Consider the following 23113-nt stretch of genomic DNA (forward strand, 5'->3'; position numbering starts at 1 on the left):
GCCCTGGGAGGCCCAGAGCGTGTGGGTGAGCACGCACAGCAGCCTGCCTCCTGTGGGTGCCAGGCACTAGGGAACACCTACTCCCAAACCGCCCCTTGCTGGGAGCCTGCCAAAAACCCAAAGCCAGCCCCAGCTCCTGTTGCAGGATTTGCCCATGTTTGCGAGGAGTTGGGAAGTTCCACAGCACAGCTGGGAGGGTGAGCCGCTCTGAGGGCGGAGAGCTACGCCTGAAACTGGCAGCTCTGGTTGCAGACTCCTGGATGGCTAGCCAGAGCACCAGGGACTTCTGCAGGCCTCAGCACACCCATTTCAAAGAAGTGCCTTGTGAAAATTCCCCAGACCACTTCAGGACTGTGGGGCAAACTGTTTCTATCATTAAGCTATTGCTTTGCTCTAAAATCTGTAATTATCCTGAAATGAGCAAGACAAAAAAAAAAAAAAAAACCACAAAAACAAACAGTAAACCAGGAGGAAATAACTTTTTAATATGTAAAGCAACTTTCCAAAGAAACATGAAATCATACAGCAAAGCTGAAAGCTAACTGCCAAATCCTGCCTAGAGATATTTCTGCTGGCCATGGAAGAGGCTCACCAATTAGCCAGACCTTCGTGGAAACGCCACAGTCAGCCAGCATGCCAGTATGTTCACTGTACGCCATCAGGGTGTTTTTGCTAAAATATATTTTGTAAAAACCATGAGTTATGCCTCCAAGTGGCAAAAGCACTCAGCATTTTCTTTGCAGATTTAATTACCGTCATACATAGAGTTAGTTTGGAAACCTCTAAAGATTCCCATTTACGCAAACTTTCTGAACTCTGCAAAGTGGAGGACCCAAGTCAAAAGAGGGTCTAACGGACGGGACTCCCAGCTACTCGGGGGAGCTGGAGGGTCGCTGCTACTTCTGACTGAAGGAGGTCATGGCCCAGAATCAGCATAAAAGACCTGATCACCGGGAATGCTAGGAAGCTGTAAACAAACTCTCCACACACCCGCTCTCCCCCTTAGGGACTCCACCTGCTGCAGATGCGGCCCAGCCACAGGCCACAGGTGTCAAATGATCTGGCTTGTGTGGTGGCCAAGAAGTGGGCTCAAGAGAAAGGGCTGGAGGATTCTGTTTCCACCGATGATCATTCAGCATCAAGTCAGTGACAAGTGAAGTAAGAAAAGCAGGTCTGTCATACCCTAACTCCCAGGGGTTGTCTGCAGAGGGACAGGGTGGCACTTGGAGCAGCTCTCCCTGGAGGGGCTGTTGCCGACCCCTCCAAGGGCTGCTTCCCTTCAGGCCCAAGGGCACGTGCACGTGCACTCGAGTCCTTGTCCTGTTGGGATGGTTTTCTTGAGCTGCTTTCTGGTACAAAGATGAGAGCCAGCCTGACAGGGAGAAGCCACATGATGTTGAGGGACCTGATTTTTGAGGCTGGATGTGAAACCAAATTCCAGTTAACCTGAAGGGAATATATTTCCAGGTGAAACCCACCACGTTCAATATCAAGTTGGCAGATTTCTAATATAAAGGCCTTTGAAGAATGTTGGCCGAGGATTTAAACCCACCAGGAATGACACTGTCATGTATTTTCAAGATTCAGTCACTAGAATCAGGGATGGAAACGCCTTCTAATGCCTCCCACTAACTAATGTACTTGTGATTAAACAGGAGAAACATCCTGTTTGGTTCTAGCTAGATTTTTTGAGAAAGATCCCACTAGGAGCACACCTTCTGGTCTGTCACTGCTGCACAGAAACCGAATCCTGCGAGAGCGGCCGGATGTCACCCCTCTGCGCCGCGCCACTGGTTGGGGCCTGCCTTGCTGTTTGTTCTTCTGACCTCTTCTCTGCTAAGGCGTGTTTTAAATGATATCCTTTGACAAAGTGAGCCTGGCAGCTTTTTCAGGCACCCAGGAGTCCCAGTGGGACTGGGAGGCAGTGCCACTGCCACCTGCAGTGTCAGGCGCTGGCGGGAGGTGAGGGGCCTGCCGGGGCGCAGGGTCCCGGTGATGATTTGAAAAAAATAAGAATAAAAAAAGCCCAGTTTCCTTAATGCCTGAAACCTGGCACCTGGGCCTCCCAGTTAGGACGTATGCTTGCTTCTGTCACCCTGTGCTACTTGAGGGACAGGCATTCCCAGAAAAGTGAAGGACGGCCTTCAGGAAGCAGCGCTGTGCGCCGCCAGGCTTTCGGGCCCGCTTCCGGCGAGCTCTCGTCTGAAAAAGCCAGCCTCGCCGAGCGAGCGCGGCGGCTTCGGCCTGGCCGACTCCGGAGAAGGGCTTAAAAGACAGACCAGCAGATGGTCACCCACCCGTGTGTCCAAGCTGCAGGCTGAAGCCCAGCTCGACCTGTCACCACGCTGACCCTCCAGCGGCCTCGCCAAACCTAAGTGCTCCTGTGCACCTGCTTTTACACTCTCGGGCGTGACCTGAGACACCTGCCCATCTGTGACCTGCGAAGCACTTTCACGTGCCTTCAGCTGGTCCTCAGCCACCCCATCTCACAGCAGAGGAACCACCGCCCGCTGCCCATCCTGGACAGCTTCATCCCTCTGTGGAAGACACAGCAGGGCTTTATTTCTCCCGAGACCCAGTTCACAAGTCCACAGACCCCAGAATGAGCAGGGGAAAGTTCTTGAGGCACCAGGTGTACTCTGGCTGTCCTGGACACAGATGGGAATGACACCAGGCACCCCGCAGAACAGTGTGCGGACTCGGGCCAGCTCCCAGGGAACTCTGGGGCCTGACCTGACTGCCGCCCTAGATGCTGGACAGCACATGCAACCAGCAGAGCTGAGCTGCGTTTCCGGCCTGGGCTGGACGCTGGAGAAGGTCAACATCCACATAGGTCGTCGTGAAGGGGACAGGCCTCCCGAGCAGTCACCCAACCACCACCCACTCCAGGTGGAAGGACGGAGGGCACCTGGCCCAGCGGCACACTGACCCTGGAGACTCGGCTGAGGTAGGTGGAGTCGCCCCGTCGCAGCGGCAGACGCAGGCAGAGTGCAGCACGACAGCTCGTCTTTAATACAACACACAAGATCCAGAGGAGGCCCGGCAGGAGGGCCCCTCCGGGAGCCCGCAGAACACGCAGAGGGGAGGGCGTGCTCCACTCTGCCTCTGCGGAGCAGTACGGGGACTTCAGACCAGCACGGCAACCAAGAGCCAGCTTCCAGTCTGTTCCCTGGGGTGGGGAGGCCTCTGCTCACGAGGGCACACCGCGCGTCACCGGATGTGGCTCCTTCGCGCTAGGGAAGGCCAGGCTGGCAGCCCGAACACCGGCGGCTGGCCTGCCCTGCACCTGCTGTGCACACCCAGCTGAGCATCCCCCTTTGCCCAGGGAGCTGGTCGGAGAAATGGGACCAGCACCCTAGCCAAAGAAGACCAGGGGAGGGGAGAGGACGCCCAGCCCCTCTCCAGCCTCAGGTTGCGGATCTGCCTAGGCCTTCCTGAGAGGAGGCCAACCCCGCGCACATCAGACACTGGCCACCAAGCCCTCCCACCTGCCCAAAGAATCCAGATTCTGCGGGACCCTCCAGCTGAGGCCTGGGGGCCGTGTCCGGGTTGGGTGTGTGGTGGTTCTTTGGCTGGAAGCGGAAGGCCGCTCTGGCTTGGTCCAGGCTGTTCTGGCATCGGGCGAGTGCAGTGCTCCAGCCCAGCACAGCGTCCAGCAGCATGTCCCATTGTCCCCACCTTCCTGCGTGACCTCTCGTGACACGGTAACGAGGGAGGGTGCGCTGGACAGGCTGGAGGCCAGTGTGGTGGTACTGCTTTGGAGATCCTCCGCTGGGCTTCCCTGGGACCCTGAGCACCGCGGGGTGGGTCCTGCCTGCCAGCTGTGAGCCAGGTCAGGGGGTCTGGGCACATTCCCACACTGGCTGCCCCTGTGGCCTCTTGGCATCTCTCTCCAGAGGTGGGCTGGGGGGTGGCGAATGGCGGCACAGGGAGCAGAGCCAGCAGGGAGGAGTACGAGGCACTTCAGTTTGGGCTGGTGTTCTAGAGTCGGCCCTGGCCCCGGGAGTCGAGCGGCCCCGCCTGGCTGTGGCTCCAGAGCTGGCTTGTCACAGAAGACCCCGGTGGCGGTGACAGGTAGGCACTTGGCAGCACTCCCAGGGCTGAGCAGGGCCGGGGCTCCGCGCAGGCTCCACACACGCTAGGTCATCAGGATGGGCTTCTGCCGTACCTCCAGGATGTCTAGGGCCAGCAGGAGGGGAGCAGGGGGTCAGGGACTCTCAACCACCATGCCTGGCCACGGCGGATCAGAGGAGGAGCCCACGGTGGCCACACACCATCACCTGCCCGGCAGAAAGGCCCCCGGAGCAGCTGCAGAGCCTGGATACGGGGCGAGGAAGGAGCAGCCCCACTCCAGAGCCCTTGCCTCAGGGCGGCAGGCCCGAGAGCAGAGCCAAGCCCACGGTGACACCCGGAACTGCAGCCACTCGAGGGGACAGCAAGAACTGCAGGCAGGGGTGCAGAGGGGCACCCTGGTTCTGGAAAAGCTGCAGCCCACCTAAAGTCTGGGGAGCTGCGGGGAGACAGCCCCAGAGTCACAGGACCGGGGAGTCCGGGCGACTGTGGAGAAGGGGCCTCACCTGTTAAGATCCGGGGCAGCGGCAAAGTGACGTATGTCAGGTGTGCATAGAGAAGGAAGTTCCCATCGGCTCTGTTCAGCTTCAGCCAGGACCCCACCAGGGACCGTCCTGTGCCAGACAGGGACCGGGACCGCAGATTGGTTGCATTGTGCAGGTCGGCTGGAGGTCAGAAAGCCAGGTCAGAGTCCCAACCGAGGGGACCCAGGAGGAGCTGCAGGACAGATCCCCAGGCCAGGCCAGTACCAGCTGACTATGTCCTGGGCACTGCTACAGCCCCCACCGGCACCCACACAGGCCGAGCTGCTTGCCCCTCACCTTCGTCCTTCAGCACCTTGTCCACTCCTCCACCTCCAGGGAGACTCCCCTGACTCTCCCAGCCTCCCCTTCCTCTGTGCCAGCTCTGAGTCTCCTGGAGGGGTTCTGCTTCCCTGTGCCCTGTCTGTGCCCGGATTAGGCACTGCCAACCACAGGCCATGGGTGCAGCAGGACAGACCTCTGGGCCCGGCTGGGAGAACTGCCCCTGGGAGGCAGGCCAGGTGCTGTGAGCACTTCCCACCACGACAGGGATGAACCAGCGTGGGGAGGCTTGCCCAAGTCCCCTAAGAGCAGGTCGAGGTCAGCGCTGAGTCCCCTGGCCCTGGGCTAGGGTCGGGACGAGCCTGCTCCCTCCTGGGGCCCGTGGGACGATGCCCCGGAACTTCCCCTCGTTCACTGACACGTGGGCTGGCCCACACCCGCTGGCCCTGGGTTCGGGAAGGACGCCAGGCCTCACCAGCAGAGCGCGCCAGGACTTGCCGCCCTGTGCCTGCAGCCCACTTCCCTGCCCCTCTGGGGCCTTCCCCTGACCCACAAGAGAAGAGGACCGGTTTCTGGTGGGCCAGCCCCCTGGCAGCCGTGACCACTGCGGACACAGAGAGGCCAGCGTGTGGGAGACGCAGATGCACAGGTGGCCTCACGGCTGTCTGCACGGTGCCCCAGCCCAGCAGCGCCTGCAGGTGGCACCACCGATCACTCGTCTAGACCGGAGAGAGGCAACCGGCCAGCTCGGGGCAGCCCCGGGCCAGGCTCACCTCCACCGTCGTCCTCCCGGAAAAACTCCTCGCTGTCGTTGGCCGAATGAGACTTCTTCATCTCGGTGATCCGGCTCCGGGGCACCTTCCTCTTGAGGGACGGGGAGAAGAAGGCAGGCCGGTTGTTCCTCTCCGGGGTTGGGGGAGTGCTGAAGGAGGTCACCTGGGAACAAGGAGCCCAAGTCACTGGAGCAGCAAGAGCAGCAGGGGTCATGGGTCCCCAGGGCCACTCATGTCCTGCCCTCAAACAACTGGGCTCCAAGCCCCAGGGGAGTGGCCAGTGGGCTGTGGCCACCGATCCCAGCCCAAGCACAGCCATCCTTCCAAGGACGGAATGCCCGGGCAACCGTGTGGTCCAAGGAGGAAGCCCACTGCCACCTTCCCGGCCTCCACCAGTGAGGGCGCCAGAGCACAGGGTGGCCGTGTGCCTGGGTCAAGCCGAGGCGCCTTGGGCTGCTGCCGGGGGCTGGCACTAGCCCATCGGACGGCGGCGAGGAAAGGAAGACAGGACAGCGACCTTGACTTGCCTCAGGTCAGCCGGCGGCCTGGGGGCAAAACCAGGACTGCAGCCAGCATCCCGCTCGCCCAGCCCGCGAGGCCCCTCCCTCCTGCGCACAGCCCCTTCCCAAGAAGTGCTCGGCTGAGCAGCTCCGAGCCGGGTCTCCGCTCCTCCCTCCAGAGCATGGCAGGTTCCACTCGCCTGCCAGCCACGCCCACTCGGGCCAGGCTGGCACACCCAGGCACAGACTCAGGTCCCTGCCCTCAAGGAGCTCACAGTCTGTTGGGGTGCCAGACTCAGAGAGTGACGACCACAGACAGCATGCGGGCCGCTGAGACAGAATGGGAAGCACAGGACACAGAAGACAGAGGCAGAGGGATCAGCAGCCTGGGAAATCAGGGTAGGCTTCCTGGAGGAGGTGCACTTGAGCTGGGTCTTGAAGGACGAGTAGGAGTTCGCCAGGTGAAGAAGGGGGGGAAGGGCGTTCCAGGCAGAGGGAACTTGGCCCATCTCCTCCCTCCTCCCCATGCAAACAAGAATCAGAGCAGCAGGACGAGCTGGGACCGAGACTTCGAGACCGCATCGGCCTCCTCGTCACAGCTCCGACATCCACCAAAGTCCCGGCGGCTGCTGGGCTCCAGACGGTCCTCCCACAAGCCGGGAAGGTTTAAAAGATAAAAAAACAAACACCAGAAGCTACAATACACACAGTCTGCATTTGTGGCCCGCGCTAGTTACAGGTGGCCTCTGGGTACAGGAGGACGTGTGACAGGACGGGAGTGATGAGCAGGGTCCCCAGGGCTCAGGCCTGGCTGCCTGTGCGACCCCAGGGCCCAGGGCTCCTTGCAGCCACACCACCTGGGAGATGAGGAAATGGAGGTTTGGGTAGGTCTGGTGACACTCTGTGGTCTCTCAGCACCCAGTGTCCAGCCCAGGGAGCAGGCCACAGCTTCACACCAACTTCCACACACATCTTTTCAGGGTCCCAGTGGGCCATTCAGGGCCAGGAAGAATCAGGCCCCTCATCTCAGAAATATAAGCCAGCTCCATTCCAAAGGCAAGGGGGCCGCTGTCCCACCCACCTTCACGGAACGCGGCACTTGCCTGTCTTAAAAACACACTGACTGAGCAGACTTTTAAAAAAGTCGTGCAGAAAAGCAAGAAAACCAACGCTTGAGGCCCTGGAGGTAATCAGTTAGGATCCTTTTACAGAATCAACGCTCAGGCACGCGCTCCCTCGCCACAGGTTCCTGGGCAGTGCCACACGTGCCCGAGGGCCACACGCCTAGCACACCGGCAGCCAGAGACCACCAGGCCACTCCGTCTGAGAAGTGCCTCGCAGGCCAGTCCCTCCACGCTGGCCAGAGCGATCGGTGAGGGGTGCCTCGGCGCCTCCCACGCACACCTGAGAGGCAGGCGTTTGAAGGCGAAGCTGTGGCTGGAAGGCGAGGAGCCCATGGTGCCAAGCACGCGCGTCTCTCAGCCTGCCTGTGTCCTGCCAGGGCCCAGCTCTGGGCAGCCTTCCTTCTGGAGACCCAAGCACAGCAGGAAAGCCGGTAGGCAGAGGCCTTGTCCACCTGAGCCCTGGGGGTGAAGCTGCTGCTGACCTCAGCTCTCCACCCTACAGGCAGGGTGCCTCGGGCCCGGGGCTGTCCCCAAGAGCTGTGTGATCTGGGCAGTAGCCTGGGTTCCAGGCCTGTGGGCAGGGATTCTACCCCCACACAGAGGCCCACGAGGAGCCGGTGCTGCGGGGCTGCTGTGCTCTCTGGCCCACGCTGGGGGGCCACAGGAAGGCCAGCTCACCATCCTCCCCATCCGACTCAACAGCCAGAGCTCCCTTGGCCACCTCGCCCAGCAGGTGTAGCCAGGCAGGCACCAGGGCTAGGCCTGGCTTTCTGGTCAGACTCCTGTGTCCACAGCCAGCGGGGACTCAGCCTGGCTGCGGTGGCAGCTCAGAGAAGCAGGATGAGCTCTGACCCAGGCCCAGCTGCTGTGTGACCTTGGACAAGGCGCCTGCCTCTCTGAGCCTCGGCCTCCTGCTGGGTGGGAGTGATGGTGCCCACCTCCCAGGGCTGGGATGGGGACAGGAGGCCCCGCCCCCCGCCGTTAGCCCGTACCCGCTCATGCATGGGTGACGCGGGGCTGGAGTCCTCTTCAGTCCCACAGGGGGACGTGTCGCCAGTGGACACACGGCTGACGGCCATCTCAGCATGGCCCTTTCCCTGGGGCCCCTTCATGCGCACAAACTCCATGTTGTTGTACTTGTAGAAGCCAAAGGACATCTTCTGGGCCATGCGAGCGGCCACACTCACCTACGGCAGGAGGAACGTGGTCTGAGCCAGGCGGTGGGGGCTGCGCCACAGGCCTCCCCCTCGGGACACAGGCAACCAGGTGACCAGCCCTGATGGCTCCTGGGGAGGGACGGGCCCAGTGACTCCAGCCCAATCTCACGGGCAGTGCGTGCCCTGAGCGCCCGTGCCACAGGCTAGGGCAGGCCAGGACGGGCCAGCTCCAGGGCCCGAACGCTGACCCCGCCCCAGGCTGGGAGAGGCGCTGGCCTCCAGACGGCCCCGCCACACAGGCGCAGCTGGGTTCCCTCCCTGCAGTGGGCAGTCAGGGCCAGTTTCTGGGCTGGGCTGTCCCCAGAAACAGGCAAGGGGAAGCCAGGGGCTCATGGGACAGAGGGAGGAGGAGGGGAAAGGAAGACCCCCTAGGGCAGCCTAGGCCAGGGCCAGCTGAGAGGTGCCTGAGGGGCAGTCGCAGCACAGACAGCTACAGGTGCCCACGCAGGACAGAGGGCCGGACCAGCATGGGCTGCACTCACCCGGTTGTCGTACACTTTCTTGAGCGCCTCGTAGCGGATAGAGCCCTGGAAGATGACCCCCTGGAACGTGTTGGTCTTGTCACTGGCCACCAACTCCACACACACCATCTCTCCTTCCCCCACGGTCATGTCGCTGAACACCTGAGGAGGGGCACAGAGAGGAGAGGGGGTGTGGAGCGTCACCTGTCACCACCAGGCCTGCAGCCCACCCAGTGCAGGGATGGTCTGCTAGCAAAGCCCCACTTTGCAGGTGAAGACGCTGGCGGAGAAGGCGACAGCTGTCCACAGCCCCCCAGTTCCTCCCAGCCCATCGGAGACCCTCGGGACAGTGCCCACTGGGCAGGGCTGCAGCAGGAACTCTAGGACTGGAGGGTGCAGCCCCCACTGGGCCATGTGGAGGGCCAGGCCCTGCATACGCCTCCTCTGTAAGCAAGTGGGACAGGGCACAAGTCTGCCTGCCACCTGGGCACCTCCCGACACGAGCAGTGCAGCCCGGCCCTGCCTGGCCCACCTGCCCTGAACGGGGCCCTGGGCTCAAGTCAAAGGTCGGCAGCACTGACAGTGACCACATGCTGCCTCTCTGAGCTGCTATTCCTAGGGCTGGAACGCAGATGCAAACAGCTTTGCTGTGTGAGCTAGGGAGGGCACATCACCTCTCTGAGCCTCAGGTGCTCAGGGGCCCCAAAAGCCATGTCCGCCTTCCCCATGGGTTCTCCCAGGGAACCTCGCCGCCACTGGGTAAGCACAGGGACCACTCCCAGGGCCTCGAGCCGGGCTGAGCATCCTTCCTGCTCCGCCCGGGGCCCTCTGGCCAGCAAGCCCCATTTTCCCAGCCTTTAAACACAGGCTTGTCCCAGATAACTTCTGAGGCCCGACCCCGTGCGACACCCCAGGATTCCAAGGTGGCACAGGCATGAAGATGCTCATTTGTGGTCAGAGGAAATGACAAAGACTCCCCCGCCCAGGAGGCAGGCACCCAGCAGCTCTTGCGTCATCCACCCTCATGGGCACGTAGGTCACAGTGACATCATACTCACTCTGTAGATGAGGCTGGGTGAACTCACCTGTCCCAAGTCAGACACGGGGAAGAGAGGCCATACTGGCTGCCTCTGGACCAACCCAGGCGCCCAGCACCTCCTGTGCCAGAAGGTCCTGGCCCTGCGCCTCCTGGAGCGGAGCCAAGGAAAGAGCAGCCAGCTGCAAGCAACTCACCTCCTCGAAGTTGTCAATCATGAAGAAGATGTTGGGGTAACTCATCTTGGATTCTTCCCCTTTGCTGTCCATGGGGTGCTTGCTGGGGGATGCAAACACTTGCTGAAAGAAAGCAGATTCCAAGAGCTGAGAGAGGGCCCACCTTGCAGGCAGGCCTAGGGCTACTCCAGGCACAGGCTGTCATGGCCACACTGCTCAGAGCCTGTCCAAAGCCAGAGAGCCGCTCTGAAGGAGCTGCATGCCAAGACCCGGGTGCATGCTCCTTGCCTGGGACACAGGACCCCATGCGCTGCAGTCATGCCCCTCGCCTCAGGGGCAGGGAGATGAGGAGGAGGAGACATGTCCTCCCCACATAAACACGAGCAGCCCTGGACTGACAGGCAGATGGGAGGCCCGGGGGCTCTCGAACCAGGGCTCACCTGGGATTTCTTCTTATGGATGTGAATGTCACCTCCATCGGCACGCGTGCACACTGCACAGGTCACCATGTAGTCCAGCTGGAACAGAGCACACGTGAGTGTGCACAGGGTCACTTCTCTCAACCCACGCAAAGCCCGCCCTGCCGCACCCGTACCTTCTGCAGGATGAGATTCAGGCACACGCTCTCCTCCCAGTCGATGTCAGGGTCTCCCAGCCCCGGCAACTTCTTGGAGTCCCGCCGGTACACCTCCACCTCCACCTCGGGCTCAGCCTCAGCCTGCTGCGGCAAGGGGCAGAGGTGAGTGCGCGGGTACCTGTGCTCCCAGCGCTGTGCGGACCAAGTGCAGAACCGACCAAGGCCTCCCACTCCCGCTCCCCAGCACTCTAGCTCTGTGACCTCCAGGTCATCCGTTCTCCTCTTGGAGCCTAGGTTTCCTCATCTGTACAATGCCAGCATCTTCCTCTCAAAGTCATTGTGATGATTTAAAAAGATCATGTCTGCCAGGTGTCATTAATGACAGCCAGGAGCGGTCGGGTTACAAATTACATATTTTTTGGACCTAAAGATATCCCTGGAAGGCAAGAATTGTCAATCCTATTGTAACAGATGAAGGTCAAACTTACTGGCAGTGGAATGATACACACGCATGAGAGAAACGAGAGCTCCACCTGCACCTCCCGTGCACTGAGGCGTGCACTGGGGAAGTCAAAAGCGGGGGTTGATGGGCCTGTCCTGCCAAGGCCTCCTGTCTGGATCCTGGTGAGGCCCAGGAGCGCACCAAGGAGCACCAGCCGCCCCAGCGAGGCAGTGCCTCGGTCTCTCACAGTGTGCAGGTCTGTCCACCCAGAGGCAGAGCTGGGACCCATGCAGAGATGGCCTCCTCCTGAGGGCAGGACTGCCACTTCCCACGGCCTGTGCAGCGAGGAAAGTCCCCCGAGCTCTGAGCTGGGTCCCCGGGCCCCAGGCTGTTGCTGCTCGAGGCCTCACTTCATTGCCCTGGCTGGTACACTCAGGGGAACAGCAGGAGCCACCGAGTCAGCAGGCACGGCCCCAGGTGACACAGAGGAAGCAGCAACTCCAGGACCAGGGTGCGAGAAGCCAGGTCTGCCCCAGTGGAAGGAGGTAGCTGAGGGCAGCCAGGGGCCTCAGGTGTGCCTGGCTCTTGGGGGCTGGTGAACCTGGGTGCTCCCACTGAGACCATCCAGCTATGCTGGTCTGTGAGCTTCGCCACGTGCCCGATATGCTCAAGAAAACCTACTGAAGGAGCAAAGGCAGCCGGAGCAGAGCTGGGCCACCAGGAGCGGGGAGATCCAAGGCAGGCTCTGCCCTGTCCCTGAGCTTTGGCTTTCCTGTGAGAGGGTTTAAGATCATCTGTACCCCAGGATTGCTCAGGGTGTCAATGGGAGTGACAGTAACACACTCATGGGCCACAGCAGAGTAGGCCACTAACAGATGCCAGGGCGCATCACTGCCGGGGACGGGCCGCTGGGAGTATTTCATCCAGGGTGTTGTGAACAGTGTAGGGAATCCAGGACACTCTCCGGGCGCGGGCTGGGTCAGGATTCCCAACGTGTCCCTGCAGCAGGGGGCAGAGATCCCAGCATCCTGCGCCCACCCACACTGCAGCACTGGCTCTCCCATCCACCCTCCTCCACTAGCCCATCTGGTTACCATGGCAACCGGGTACCAGTGGGATGGGGAAGAGTGGGAGGGAGTGGGATGCTGCTCCAAGCTTTCCGCAGAAGGCTCTCAGTGCGCAGGCTCCCCAGACAAAGCTAGCCTGCCATTTGTTCTCGGCGGGGCGGGGCTCCGTGCTTGTGCTGCCAGCACGCCCCCTGCAGGCCGTCCTCTGCACTGCCGCCTGGTGAGCTATAAAAAATGCCCATACAGGGGGATTCTGGGCAGATCTTGGCCCTCCACATACCGCACCAGATGCCACCCAGGCAAGGCACTATGTTGATGCCATGTCACACCTTGTCACACCCTAGTCACAGGTACCTGGCACCACCCTCCCATAATACAGGTGCTAGTCCCTCCCCAGTGTCTTCCTTCAGTCCACAGCTGCCCTCTGTCCTATGACTCTATGGATAGATGTCACTTCTTTTCTGCAGCCCCCCGGTCCCTGTTCTTCCCACCATCAGAGCACTAGGGGCTCTGTACTGGCCTTGACGCCTGCTGTCCCATCAGACGGGGGCCTTCCTAAAGTCAGTGACCAGCTCTGGGTCACTTCTGTGCTGCGATGCTGGGGCAAAGGGCACTTGCACACGGCTCACCGTGAATGCAGTGCTCCTGGGGGCCTCAACACCCCCAAGTCTTCAGGAGCACGGGCACGCAGCCCTGCCCTCCCGTTCCAAACTCCTCAGTCCGGGCCCAGGGCCGCGCCTGCCCTGAGGAGGGCTCACACCTCTCACTTCTCCACCCACTTCTCCGGCAATCCTCTCTCTCCACACCGGCCTCTCCAGGGCACACAGACCTGTCCACCCCTGCCCTCCTGACCAGAGCGGTGACCTCTCCTGGAACTGAAGACAAGAATGGCTGCATGTGCCCATCCTCTTTAGAGCCTCTGGTCACAGCAGCCTTTGCCTTGAGAAGGAGACCAACATTTCACAAAAAGAATTCCTTGCAACCTGACTCCAGCAGAGACTGATAGGCTGGCGTGACTGGGGCCACCCTCGGCTGCTCCCTGCTGGGCAGACAAGGGCATCCACCTCCTGAGTGTGACTATAGGGCAGAGGTCCCTGCACCAGGGCCACGCTGAGGCTGGAGCAGGGAGTGCTCCACACACCAGCTGTGTCCTGCCAAGAGCACCTCTGTGTCACATCACCCAAACCTTCCAGCCACCCATGGATCCAAGACAGCAGGGCCTACCCTTATGGAGTAAGGCCTGAGCCTAAGAGATGACTGTGGACACGTCACACAACAATCAGGGGCCACACTGGTCCAGGAAGCTGATTTTGACTGCCTGTCAGGACAGGTGAGGTGGCAGAATGAGGTCCCACCACCAACACTTGCTAGATGGCTCCACCAGTCAGGCCTCCTCCCCACCCCACCACGGGGCTTCCTGGCGCTGCCCTGCGCTGCTCACCCACCACTGTAACTGCTCTGCCAGGCCTCCACACCCTCCCTGTCCCCAAGTCCCATCCACTGGCCATGCCACTTCTCCAGGCCCTCCCCCACTTGGCTCTTCTGCTTCTCTGGACAGTGGTTCATGATCTCCTGCTGGTCCCTCCAAGGTTAGCCTAGGGGGAAGGCACAATGGCTCCTTTGCCACAGGCTCCTAGGCCTGTCCACTGGCCTGTCCACAGGCTCTCAATGCAGACGGGTGGCAGGCCAGGGCCGCAAGTGCTGGCTGCACGAGCAAGCATGGCTCAGAGGCTGGGCAAGCCACGGGGCTCGGACCTGGCTTTGTTTTTGAGGAAAGCGAATCCCTTCCATGCTTGGCATAGGGCTGCTTAAATATGTGACCAGCCACTGAAGTTCAAAAGCAGCTAAATTTGTTTCAACTCCTACACACACTTCTGCTCACTGAGGAAACACCTCAGTGAGTCGCTGCATCTCCAAATCCCGGTTTCCCCGCTGCCTCCCCTGCCAAGTCGCTGGGAGTCACTGAGACCAAGAGGCACAGAGGCGGCCTGTGTCCCGTCTATGGAACACGCGCGGCCAGCAGGAAGCAGCAGCAGCACCTTCAAGGCAGGTCACCCTGCCGCCGGGCCTGTGCGCCTCTATGGTGAGAGGCTGGCCGCACCTCAGAGCTGCAGTGGTGCTGACCCTCACGGCCTTCGGGGTCCAGGTGAAGACACGGGAGCCCAGGGCGGCTCAGTCCCGAACGTGGCAGGGCTCGGGGAGCACTCCCCGACCTGCGCGAGGGCTGCGGAAGCCGCCGCGGATGCTGGCTGCAGCAGGGCCACCCACCTTTGTCCCCTCGCTGCCGCTCTCGCTGCCCGCGTAGGCCAGCTTGCGGCGCACGTAGAAGAGCATGTCGTCCTGCCGGGGCGCCCACTTCTCCATGAAGTAGGTGGAGAACATCCAGGTCCAGAAGACGATGCGGTCATCCTTGAAGCAACCTGCGGGGGGAGGCAGGGAGCCGTGAGAAGCGCCGCCCGGCCCTGGCTGTGTGACCCTGGACACGCCGGCCTCCCCAGGGCTCTGAGAAGCGCTGTCCCTTCTCTGCAGCACCACACCCCCACCCACGAGGCACCCAGAGAGACTGGGAGGCCTCAGGAAGCCGACTCCCCCTGGGCTCCCGGCCCACCGCGACCCATCCCAGCCTATGCGTGAGTCAGCAGCTGGGCCGAGGAAAGTGGAGGACCAGAGCCACCGCAGCTGGCTGGGCAGGGAGCCCGGCCTGGCTCTGGAGGCGGCATCACTGCTGCGGACATCCCCACCCCCACCGCCCCCCATGCTGCGGCAATTCCCACGGAGAATCCGACTTAAAGGGACAGCCGCCCTTTGCCAGCTGCTTCCCAGGCAAACAGGAACCCTGCGCAGGTTGCTTATTTGATTGTTGCACAGATTTCATTACAGATGGCATTTTTTTAAATAAGAATGTATCATGTTTTTTGCACAAGAAGAAAAAGCCCCCAGGTTTTGGTAGGAGAAATCTGGGTCACCCTTCCAGTACTTCACTATGTGACACTGGGCAGGTGGTTCAGCCTCAGCTGTGGCTCCCTTTGGGAAGATGCAGGTTAACTGCCCAGCACGGAGCAGGCTCAGCAAGGCGGGCTTCCTCCATCCCAGTCGGAATCGACACACCCCCGAGCCACCTTTACCTGGCACGCTCGCTGCTGCTGCTCCCCACTCACCACGCCGAAGGGCCCAATCCCTACACTCAAACAACAGGGAACCCAAGAACCCAAGGGCCCGCGGGTCCTCTTCCCGCCTCCCAGGCGGTCAGTGGCACAAGCAGGACTTGCCCAGGTCCCTCCTCCAGGGGGTCAGCCATGGTGCTGAGTCACAAGCAGAAAGTCCCAGTCACACCACTAGCCAGAGAACCAGGGTTCTAGACTAGCCCTGGCCCAGCCGGCTCCCAAGCCCGGCCTGGGAGCAGTGAGTGGGAGGATAAAAGCAGCCGCCCTCCAGGAGGGGTCCAGGTCAGTGAGCCTTGTCAGCCACAGGGGCACGGGCCAGGAGACCCCACAGCACAGAAAGCTGCCCTGTCCGAGGACTGGGCCTGGGGAGGCAATGCTTGGGACCCGCCCCCCACTGAACGTCATGGGTGGAGCCAGTCGAGGTAAAGCCAGCAGAAAGGATGGTTGTGTATTCACAGGGAGAAAATGCCCCCATGCTCTGCTAAAGGACACTGGAGCAGCAGCCAAGATGTCCCTGAGAGCAAGTCCACCGGGTCTCAGATGGTTCCAGGGCCACAAACACATTTTTAGAGCCTCAGAAACTTGCAAATTCTTTTTAACAACATGCAAACTCTAATTCATAACCTCATGTCCAAAGATAACATACACACACTCAGATAAAGTTACACATTAATCTCACTCATTGACAGCAACATAAAAATTTTACATACAGTAGCCATTAAAAATATATGCTAATGGCCAAGCACAATTTAATCAAGAATACAAGAATGGCCCAATAATGGAAAACCTACTAATATATTTATATCTATTTATAACTCAAAAGAGGACTAACACACAATCATCTCACAGAGATTGGGAGACCACTCAATGAAACCCAACAGCCATTGTTAATTTTTAAAAAAATAGTCTGCTGGGCGTGGTGCACACCTGCGATCCCAGCAACTCAGGAGGCTGAGGCAAAAGGATCACAAGTTCAAGACCAGCCTGGACAAGTTAGCAAAGCCCTGCCTCAAAATAAAATAAAAAAGGGCTGGGGGGCTGAGGTTGTAGCTCAGTGGGAGAGCGCTTGCCTAGCATGTGAGGCACTGGGTTCGATTCTCAGCACCACATAAAAATAAATAAAGGTCCATCAACAACTAAAAATGTATTTTTAAAAACAGGGGGGCTGGGAACATAGCTCAGTGGGAAAGCACTTCCCTAGTACGTGCAAGGTCTTGGGTTCCATCCCCAACACTGCAAGTAGCAATACTAGGTAATAATTTTAAAATCTTTAAAATTGTCTCCATAAAATAGGAATAAACAGACACTTCCTGTTTTAGTCAGTTTTTTCACTGCTGTGACTGAAGGATCTGACCATAACAATTTTTTTTTTTTTTTGGTGCTAGGGATTGAACCCAGGGCTCGTGCATGCGAGGCAGGCACTCTACCAACTGAGCTATATCCCCAGCCCTTAAAGGATCTGACCATAACAATTTTAAAGGAGGAAAAGTTTGAGAGCTCATGATTTCAGAGGTCTTGGTCTGTAGAAGGCCACTCCATTTCTTGGGGCTGGAGGTGAGGCTGAACATGATGGGAGAAGAGCGTGGCAGAGGGAAGCAGCTCACGTGATGATCAGAAAGAAGAGAGACTCCACTCTCCAGATACAGATATATACAAAGCCATGCCCCAGTGCCCACCTCCTCCAGCACACCCACCACCTCAGGCACCACTCAGTTAATCCCAGGGATTAACTCACTGATGGGTTAAGAGGCTCACAATCCAATCATTTCTCCTCTGAACCTTCTTGCATTGTCTCACACTTGAGTTTTTGGGGGACATCCAAACCTTAACACTTCCTTAAACATGATATACATTAGCTTTCAGAGTTAGAAACAAATTAATTATCAGAGTCCACTATTATTAACACTGTTCTAAAGATACTGGACATTGTAATTAGACAACAAAAATGTCCTGAGACCAACGGCAAGTGCAAGGTAAACCCACATCACTGTGGATGGTATGGTGTGGTGTGGTGTGGACCCGCCCTGGGAGACACAGGGAAAGCAGCTGAAGATTCACGCAGCCCACGGAGCACCACGCCCGCATGGCACCGCCAGACATGCGGGGAACGGAGCTGACACCAAGCAACTCTCCTAACTGGGAGGGCCAACGTTCTGTTCCTCAGAATTTAAAAACAGAAAGACCTGAATAAATGAAAAGGTCTATCGCATCCTCAGCTGGGAACCCTCAAATCATAAGGGGAGCAACTCTATCTAATTTGACCTATTAACATGCCAAGAGAATGGCTGGTTTTGTTTTGTTTTGTTTTGTTTTACAATGCTGGGAACAGAACCCAGGGCCTCCCACATGCTAGGCAAGTGCTCTACCACTGAGACACACATGGCCCCAAAGAGAATAGGTTTTAAAAGCCTGTACAGCCAGGAGAATTCAGAATTTTGTAGGGCTTCTCATCCGATGTTAGGACACACTGTATAGCCACACCTGTCATCCTGGTGACTTGGAGGGCTGAGGCAGGGGGACCGCAAGCTTGAAGCCAGCCTCAGCAACTTAGCAAGACCCTGTCTCAAAATAAAAACTAAAGAAGGAGAGAAGAGGCCAGAGAGAAGTAGAGGAGGAAGCTGGGGGCGGACGACAGCCTTGGGTCCTGGGAGCTGGGCATTCAGTGCTCAACCTTTGGGCGGCTGAGATCTCTGGCCAGTGTTTCCTTTCCCCTAAGCCTTTCAGGATGGGTTCTGCCACTTGTAACTGCAAGAATCTAACATATCCTAGGCGCACCCAATTTTAAAAAACCAACAAAAGACCCCAGATCATCCTCTCGCTACGTCTCCTCAGACACCGACCCCACCTCCCGGGGGAACCTTGGCCACATTTCCCTGGACTGGTTTGCCAGTTCACGAATTGTTGGTTCCTGCCATTGCTTTCCCGTGGTCCTATCTCAACTGCACAGTCAGTCACACCATACGTAAAGAAATGGGCAGGGCTGTGTTTCCAGCCCACTTCTTTATGGATTTACACAAAAGGCAGCATCCCAGCTACTCGGAAGGGAAGCACCAGGCCAGCCTGGGCAACTCCATGAGAATCTGTCTGAAAAATCAAAAGACCTCCCCAGCTCAGTGTGAACTGCTCCAGGTGCAGTGCCCAGTACCAAAGAAAAAAGGGAGAGTTCAGTGCCACCACCTGCCACCACCTGCCACCGAAGCCACGGCCTCAGGACGCCGGCTGGACCTGCAACGCAAGCCCAGGGCTTCTCCTGGAGAGTCCTTGGGCTCACAGCTGGGTGCTTAGTTCCTGCAGCAGTGTCTACTGCCTTGGAGGCAGAGAACGTTCCTAGCCCAGAGAAGCCACAAGGCCAGCTGAGTGACTGAGGAAGGCCAGTGGCCCAGCACACGAGTGGACAAATCAAGGGCAGGAACACAGCACAGTCGCCCAGGTCATGAAGACTGTCCTCCAATCAGAAGAGGCTCCAAAAACTGAACTCAGGAGCAGTAGCCCATTGAGAAAAAGCACAAGTCGGGTCTCTGTTCAAGCTGAGGCAAAGTCCACAAGGACCAGAACTTTCAACAGGACAGGAAAAAACAGAAAACATGGATTTTTAATTTTTTCAGAGAAGGAAAAGCCTTTTAAAGTAGAACACAAGAGGTAAGAATGACAGATTGATTAAAAACATGGAAAATAGAAATTATGAATATACAACAACAAACACACCATTATTATGCACCAATAAAAATATGAAAAGGAGAAAAAAAGAACCATACACCAAACTACATAAAAACTTGGAAGTTCTACAGGGGAAGAAAGCACACAGACCCTCCAAAGCCACGCAACTACGCAAAGCAAGTAAAACCACGCTGGAAAAGAAGGCGGCTCCTGAGAAGACTATCTCAGCAAGAACAAAGTTCTGCACACCGCCTAAAAAAACCGAGGACGCAAGAGAGGCGCGTCACCCGAGAAACGCCAACCCCACTGCTATCTCTGACCTATCAGGCCTCCAAGGACAAGAGTGCCGGCCAGGGCCGGGGCTCGGTGGCAGAGCACTGGCCCAGCACGTGTGAGGCACTGGGTTCCATCCTCAACACCACGTAAAAACAAACAAACAAATAATATAAAGGTACTGTGTCCATCCACAAAAAAAACAATTAAAAAAGAAAAAGAATGCCCGACAGGTCTCAAGTTAACGAGGACCAAGGACACCTTGCCCTCAGTGGGGACATCCACTGGTAAAACATCTATGGAGACAATGGGCACACCTCAGGTGCTCGGGGCTGGCTGCAGCTCAGCGGTGGAGCCCTTGCCCGGCATGCAGGAGGCCCTGGCTCCACCTCAACCCACAAAAAAAAAAAGTGGGGCAGACGGATATTAAAGCCTTTTAAATTAAAGAAAAGAGCTTCCGGTGACTTAAATGCACATGGTGCACAAGGCAGGCCTGGAAGTGGGGCTGGAGGCTGGAGAGGGCAGAGGGAGGGAGGGAGAGGGCAGAGGGAGGGAGGCAGAGGGCACCTCTGGCCTGCAGGGCGGCCTCTGGTGCCGTCTCCTGACTGCAGACTGGTGTCACAGTGTTCCCACCTCTGGGGTGGTCGGGAGTTTAAATTAGCTGACACACCCGAAGCCCTTCCAACCCAGGGTTTGCATCCCAGGTCATCCCGAGTGTCACTGCTGCCTTTGGAGACAGAACCAGGGAAAAGGAAGACTTGGTTTTCTCATTTGAATTTTTGTGCACCTTTTCTATTTTGTGCCTTAGCACATTTAACCACTCAAAAGGCAACCAACCAAAAGATGTTTAATAACCAAGCAGCTAATTGGAACAATGCTCGGAAGGGGAGGCAGTGCACAGAACCATATGCACATGCGATATGAAGGGCACCTGTCTGTGAAGGAAGGCTGAGGGATGCACACCACGGGCCTCGGTGGCTCGTGCCCAGTGGCAGGCACACCTCTGTCCTGCCCCCAACCCTCAGCAGCACAGCCCCGCCACACACACACAGCTTCCCTGCGCAGATGCCACGCCAAACTTCCTTCCTGATCCACGATTCAACACTGCAGAAGCGGGAGGCCACCTGGGGACACCGCCGGCTCCAGCTGGACCCTGCACCACGCACCCACACAGCTGCTGGGTAGATACTGGCAGGCCGGGCACTCAGTGCTGGGTGAGGAGGCTGAGCAGAACCGGTCCTCCCAGAGCTCTTCGGGAGCGGGTTCATCACTGAGCAATGCAGACTCAGCCGCAGCCAGAGCCAGAAGGGCAGCAGCTCCCTGAGCGGGTCTCAGCAGAAACTGCAAGCTGGGAGGCAATGGGGGTGGTGCCCTCAGCACTCAAGGCCCACCTGCAGGACTGCCAGGCCAGGGCAGCACAGAGCAAAGGTGCCAGAGCAAGGACAGAAGTGGGACGCAGAGTTGGGTCAGTGGCTTGTGCTTGTCCTCAGGGGACTAAGGAACCTGAAAGGTCTGGTGCAAGTCCTTGCCAGCGCCCAGCCTGGGTCCATGCAAGGCTGCCTGGATGGAGGACCTCCAGGGAGTGCACGTGCTCAGCCACGGACTCTGGTCAGCTCTGGCCACCTCCCAAAGGTGGGGGTCAACTGGTCTCTGGGGAAGAGTGCAAGGCAGCCCTTGACTCTCTGGAAACTTCCCCACACTGCAGGGCCAGTGCAGGATGAATAGCCCTCTGTGGCCCCTCAATGAGCCCTTCATCAGCTGTGCCTCTCCAGCTCGGGGCCCCTCCCTCCCTGGGCACAAAAGACAAAGGAGCTGCCCAGGGAGGGCCCGGGCTGCCCTGACAAGGCCCTTGGATGAAGAACTGGTCAGTCGAGTCCCCACGTGAGCAATCCAGAGGGCCTGGCCCAAGGGCAGCATGGGGTTTCAATGATGCAAGGAGCCAGGCAAACCCCTGCCTGGCTCCCCATCGCCCCATCTCCTTCGGGAAGAAGTTCAGGCTTCTTCGCCAGACAAGCCAGGCTCTCCTGACCCCAGGTCTACTGTATGGTCCCCCGAAGCTGAAGCCAGCCTTGGTTCTTCTTCCCTGACCAAATGTCCAGCAAGTCTCTGTTCTGGCACGGCCCATGGGAGCCAGCCCACACCTCCTGGGGGGGCCTCCCCACCACCCACCCTATGCCAGGCTTCCCTGAGCAGTGGTGCCCTGGAAGTGTGCCACAGGCTCCCTGTTCCCAAGCACCTGGGTCTCCTGTGAGCACCCACCCAGAGCTCCTTGCCTGGTCCCCAAGTGCCCACCCAGAGCTCCTTGCCTGGTCCCCCTGTGAGCGCCTACTCAGAGCTGCCTCACCCCTGTGACCTTCACTTGCCTGAGGAGGAAACAGGCTCAACCTGAGCCACGTCAGCTGGCAGGACCAGCCCACAAGCTACATCTCCCCTCAGGGTCACTTCCTCAGCTCTAGGCTATGTCCTGCTGGCTCTGTCCTGCCAGGGTCCTTGCCCCTTGCTGAACAGGGTGTCCTGGTCCCCAGCATAGGGCAGGCCCACGACAGGAAACCAGTGGACATGGAACAAATAAACATGGGACTGTAGGTTCAGGGCACTCCAGCGGCCTTACCTCACCAAGCCACGTGAGCAGCAGTCTCGCTCACAGCCGCGTCTGAGATCCACAGTATGAAGCATGTAAAGCACAGTGATCACCCCAGTAACCCATTTCATGGCTAAGAAAACCAGGCTGCCCGGCAAGTCCTCGGTGGCAGCTGGGATTCATATCCAATCCTGTGTCTGCTCTATGCCAGCACAGTGTGAGGTCCTGGGTCCAAGGACCCTGAGACCCCTTTTAGGGGCTGGGGCTTCCACCAGGGCCACCACAGGCAGTCACCAGATCACAGTTCCCTCAAAGCAGACTTCTGTGCTCCCTTCTCAGTGGCAGTGCCAGCAAAACCTCCCTGGAAACCCAGTGAGCAGCACCACCGGGCACCCGCCGCCTCACTGCCCAGACTGCCCATAGGCCGGCGTGGCCTTTCCTGAGCACAGATCTCAGGTTGGATCGGCAGCTCGAGATTCACATTCCCAGCTATGAGCTCGCCATGGCTGCAGCCAGATCCAATTCCTAACTGCTGCTTCTCTCTGATACGGAAAGTGGCCCCGATACCTGCCCAGCTGCTGTGTGTTCTCATGAGTCACTTCTTGGGCTGACACTGACACTCAGAAGCACCTGTCCCAGACAGACGGCAGCAGCACGCGCCTGGGCGGCCACGCACACCCACAGCCGCCACTCCCCAACCGCCAACCAGCGCACTATGCTCCTCCTCCAGGCGCGACATGGCCCAAGGGAGTCGCACACCCAAGAAGCCTGGAGCCCACCATCTGGACCAGCTGTGGGGTACCACAGAGGGTTCCTGGGCCCAGGAGCTCCGTGCCCGCTGAGGAACCATCTGCCCGCCCACCTCCTGCTCACTCACCAGCTCTGGGTTAGAGCCAGACTGGTCCCCAAGGCCGTGAGCCCACATCACATCCACACTGTGCCCTGCACTTGCTCTGTAGGTTCCCCAGTCCAGCCAACATGTGCAGGGCACTTCCCATGGACTCAGACACAAGCTGAGCTCCCAGAGTGAGGCTAAGGGCCCTGGGGGTCCAGGCAGACCCCAAGGACCAAGGGGACCCTTCGGCTGTGCTATTTCAAGGTCGTCTAGCCTACTCCCTCTGGAGGCTAGAAAATGCAGATACCCCACCTCAGTCCTAGGTGGCCCTTCAGACCTGGGGTGTCCTGGTCCCT

At 58.7% G+C, this 23113-nt stretch overlaps 1 protein-coding gene across 5 annotated transcripts in view; it reads right to left on the reverse strand.

Annotated features, from left to right (window-relative positions):
• Window positions 1-462: 462 nt before the first annotated feature.
• The window catches only part of Kiaa0930 (KIAA0930 ortholog), a 32707-nt gene continuing 10056 nt past the window's right edge, over window positions 463-23113 (reverse strand). For 2 of the 5 annotated variants that reach the window (XM_047550700.1, XM_047550696.1), the window contains 9 exons: window positions 14516-14667; window positions 10757-10882; window positions 10602-10679; window positions 10183-10308; window positions 8971-9111; window positions 8264-8458; window positions 5648-5810; window positions 4578-4736; window positions 463-4179 (listed from right to left, as the gene is read on the reverse strand). In XM_047550700.1, coding sequence (XP_047406656.1) covers window positions 4139-4179; window positions 4578-4736; window positions 5648-5810; window positions 8264-8458; window positions 8971-9111; window positions 10183-10308; window positions 10602-10679; window positions 10757-10882; window positions 14516-14667 — 1181 coding nt within the window. In that variant the 3' untranslated portion in view covers window positions 463-4138. The remainder of the gene's footprint in view (window positions 4180-4577; window positions 4737-5647; window positions 5811-8263; window positions 8459-8970; window positions 9112-10182; window positions 10309-10601; window positions 10680-10756; window positions 10883-14515; window positions 14668-23113) is intronic. The other 3 variants (XM_047550697.1, XM_047550699.1, XM_047550698.1) reach the window with 3 other exon arrangements.

The sequence above is a fragment of the Sciurus carolinensis genome, chromosome 4, assembly GCF_902686445.1.
Source record: "Sciurus carolinensis chromosome 4, mSciCar1.2, whole genome shotgun sequence".
In the NCBI taxonomy this organism is placed as follows: domain Eukaryota; kingdom Metazoa; phylum Chordata; class Mammalia; order Rodentia; family Sciuridae; genus Sciurus; species Sciurus carolinensis.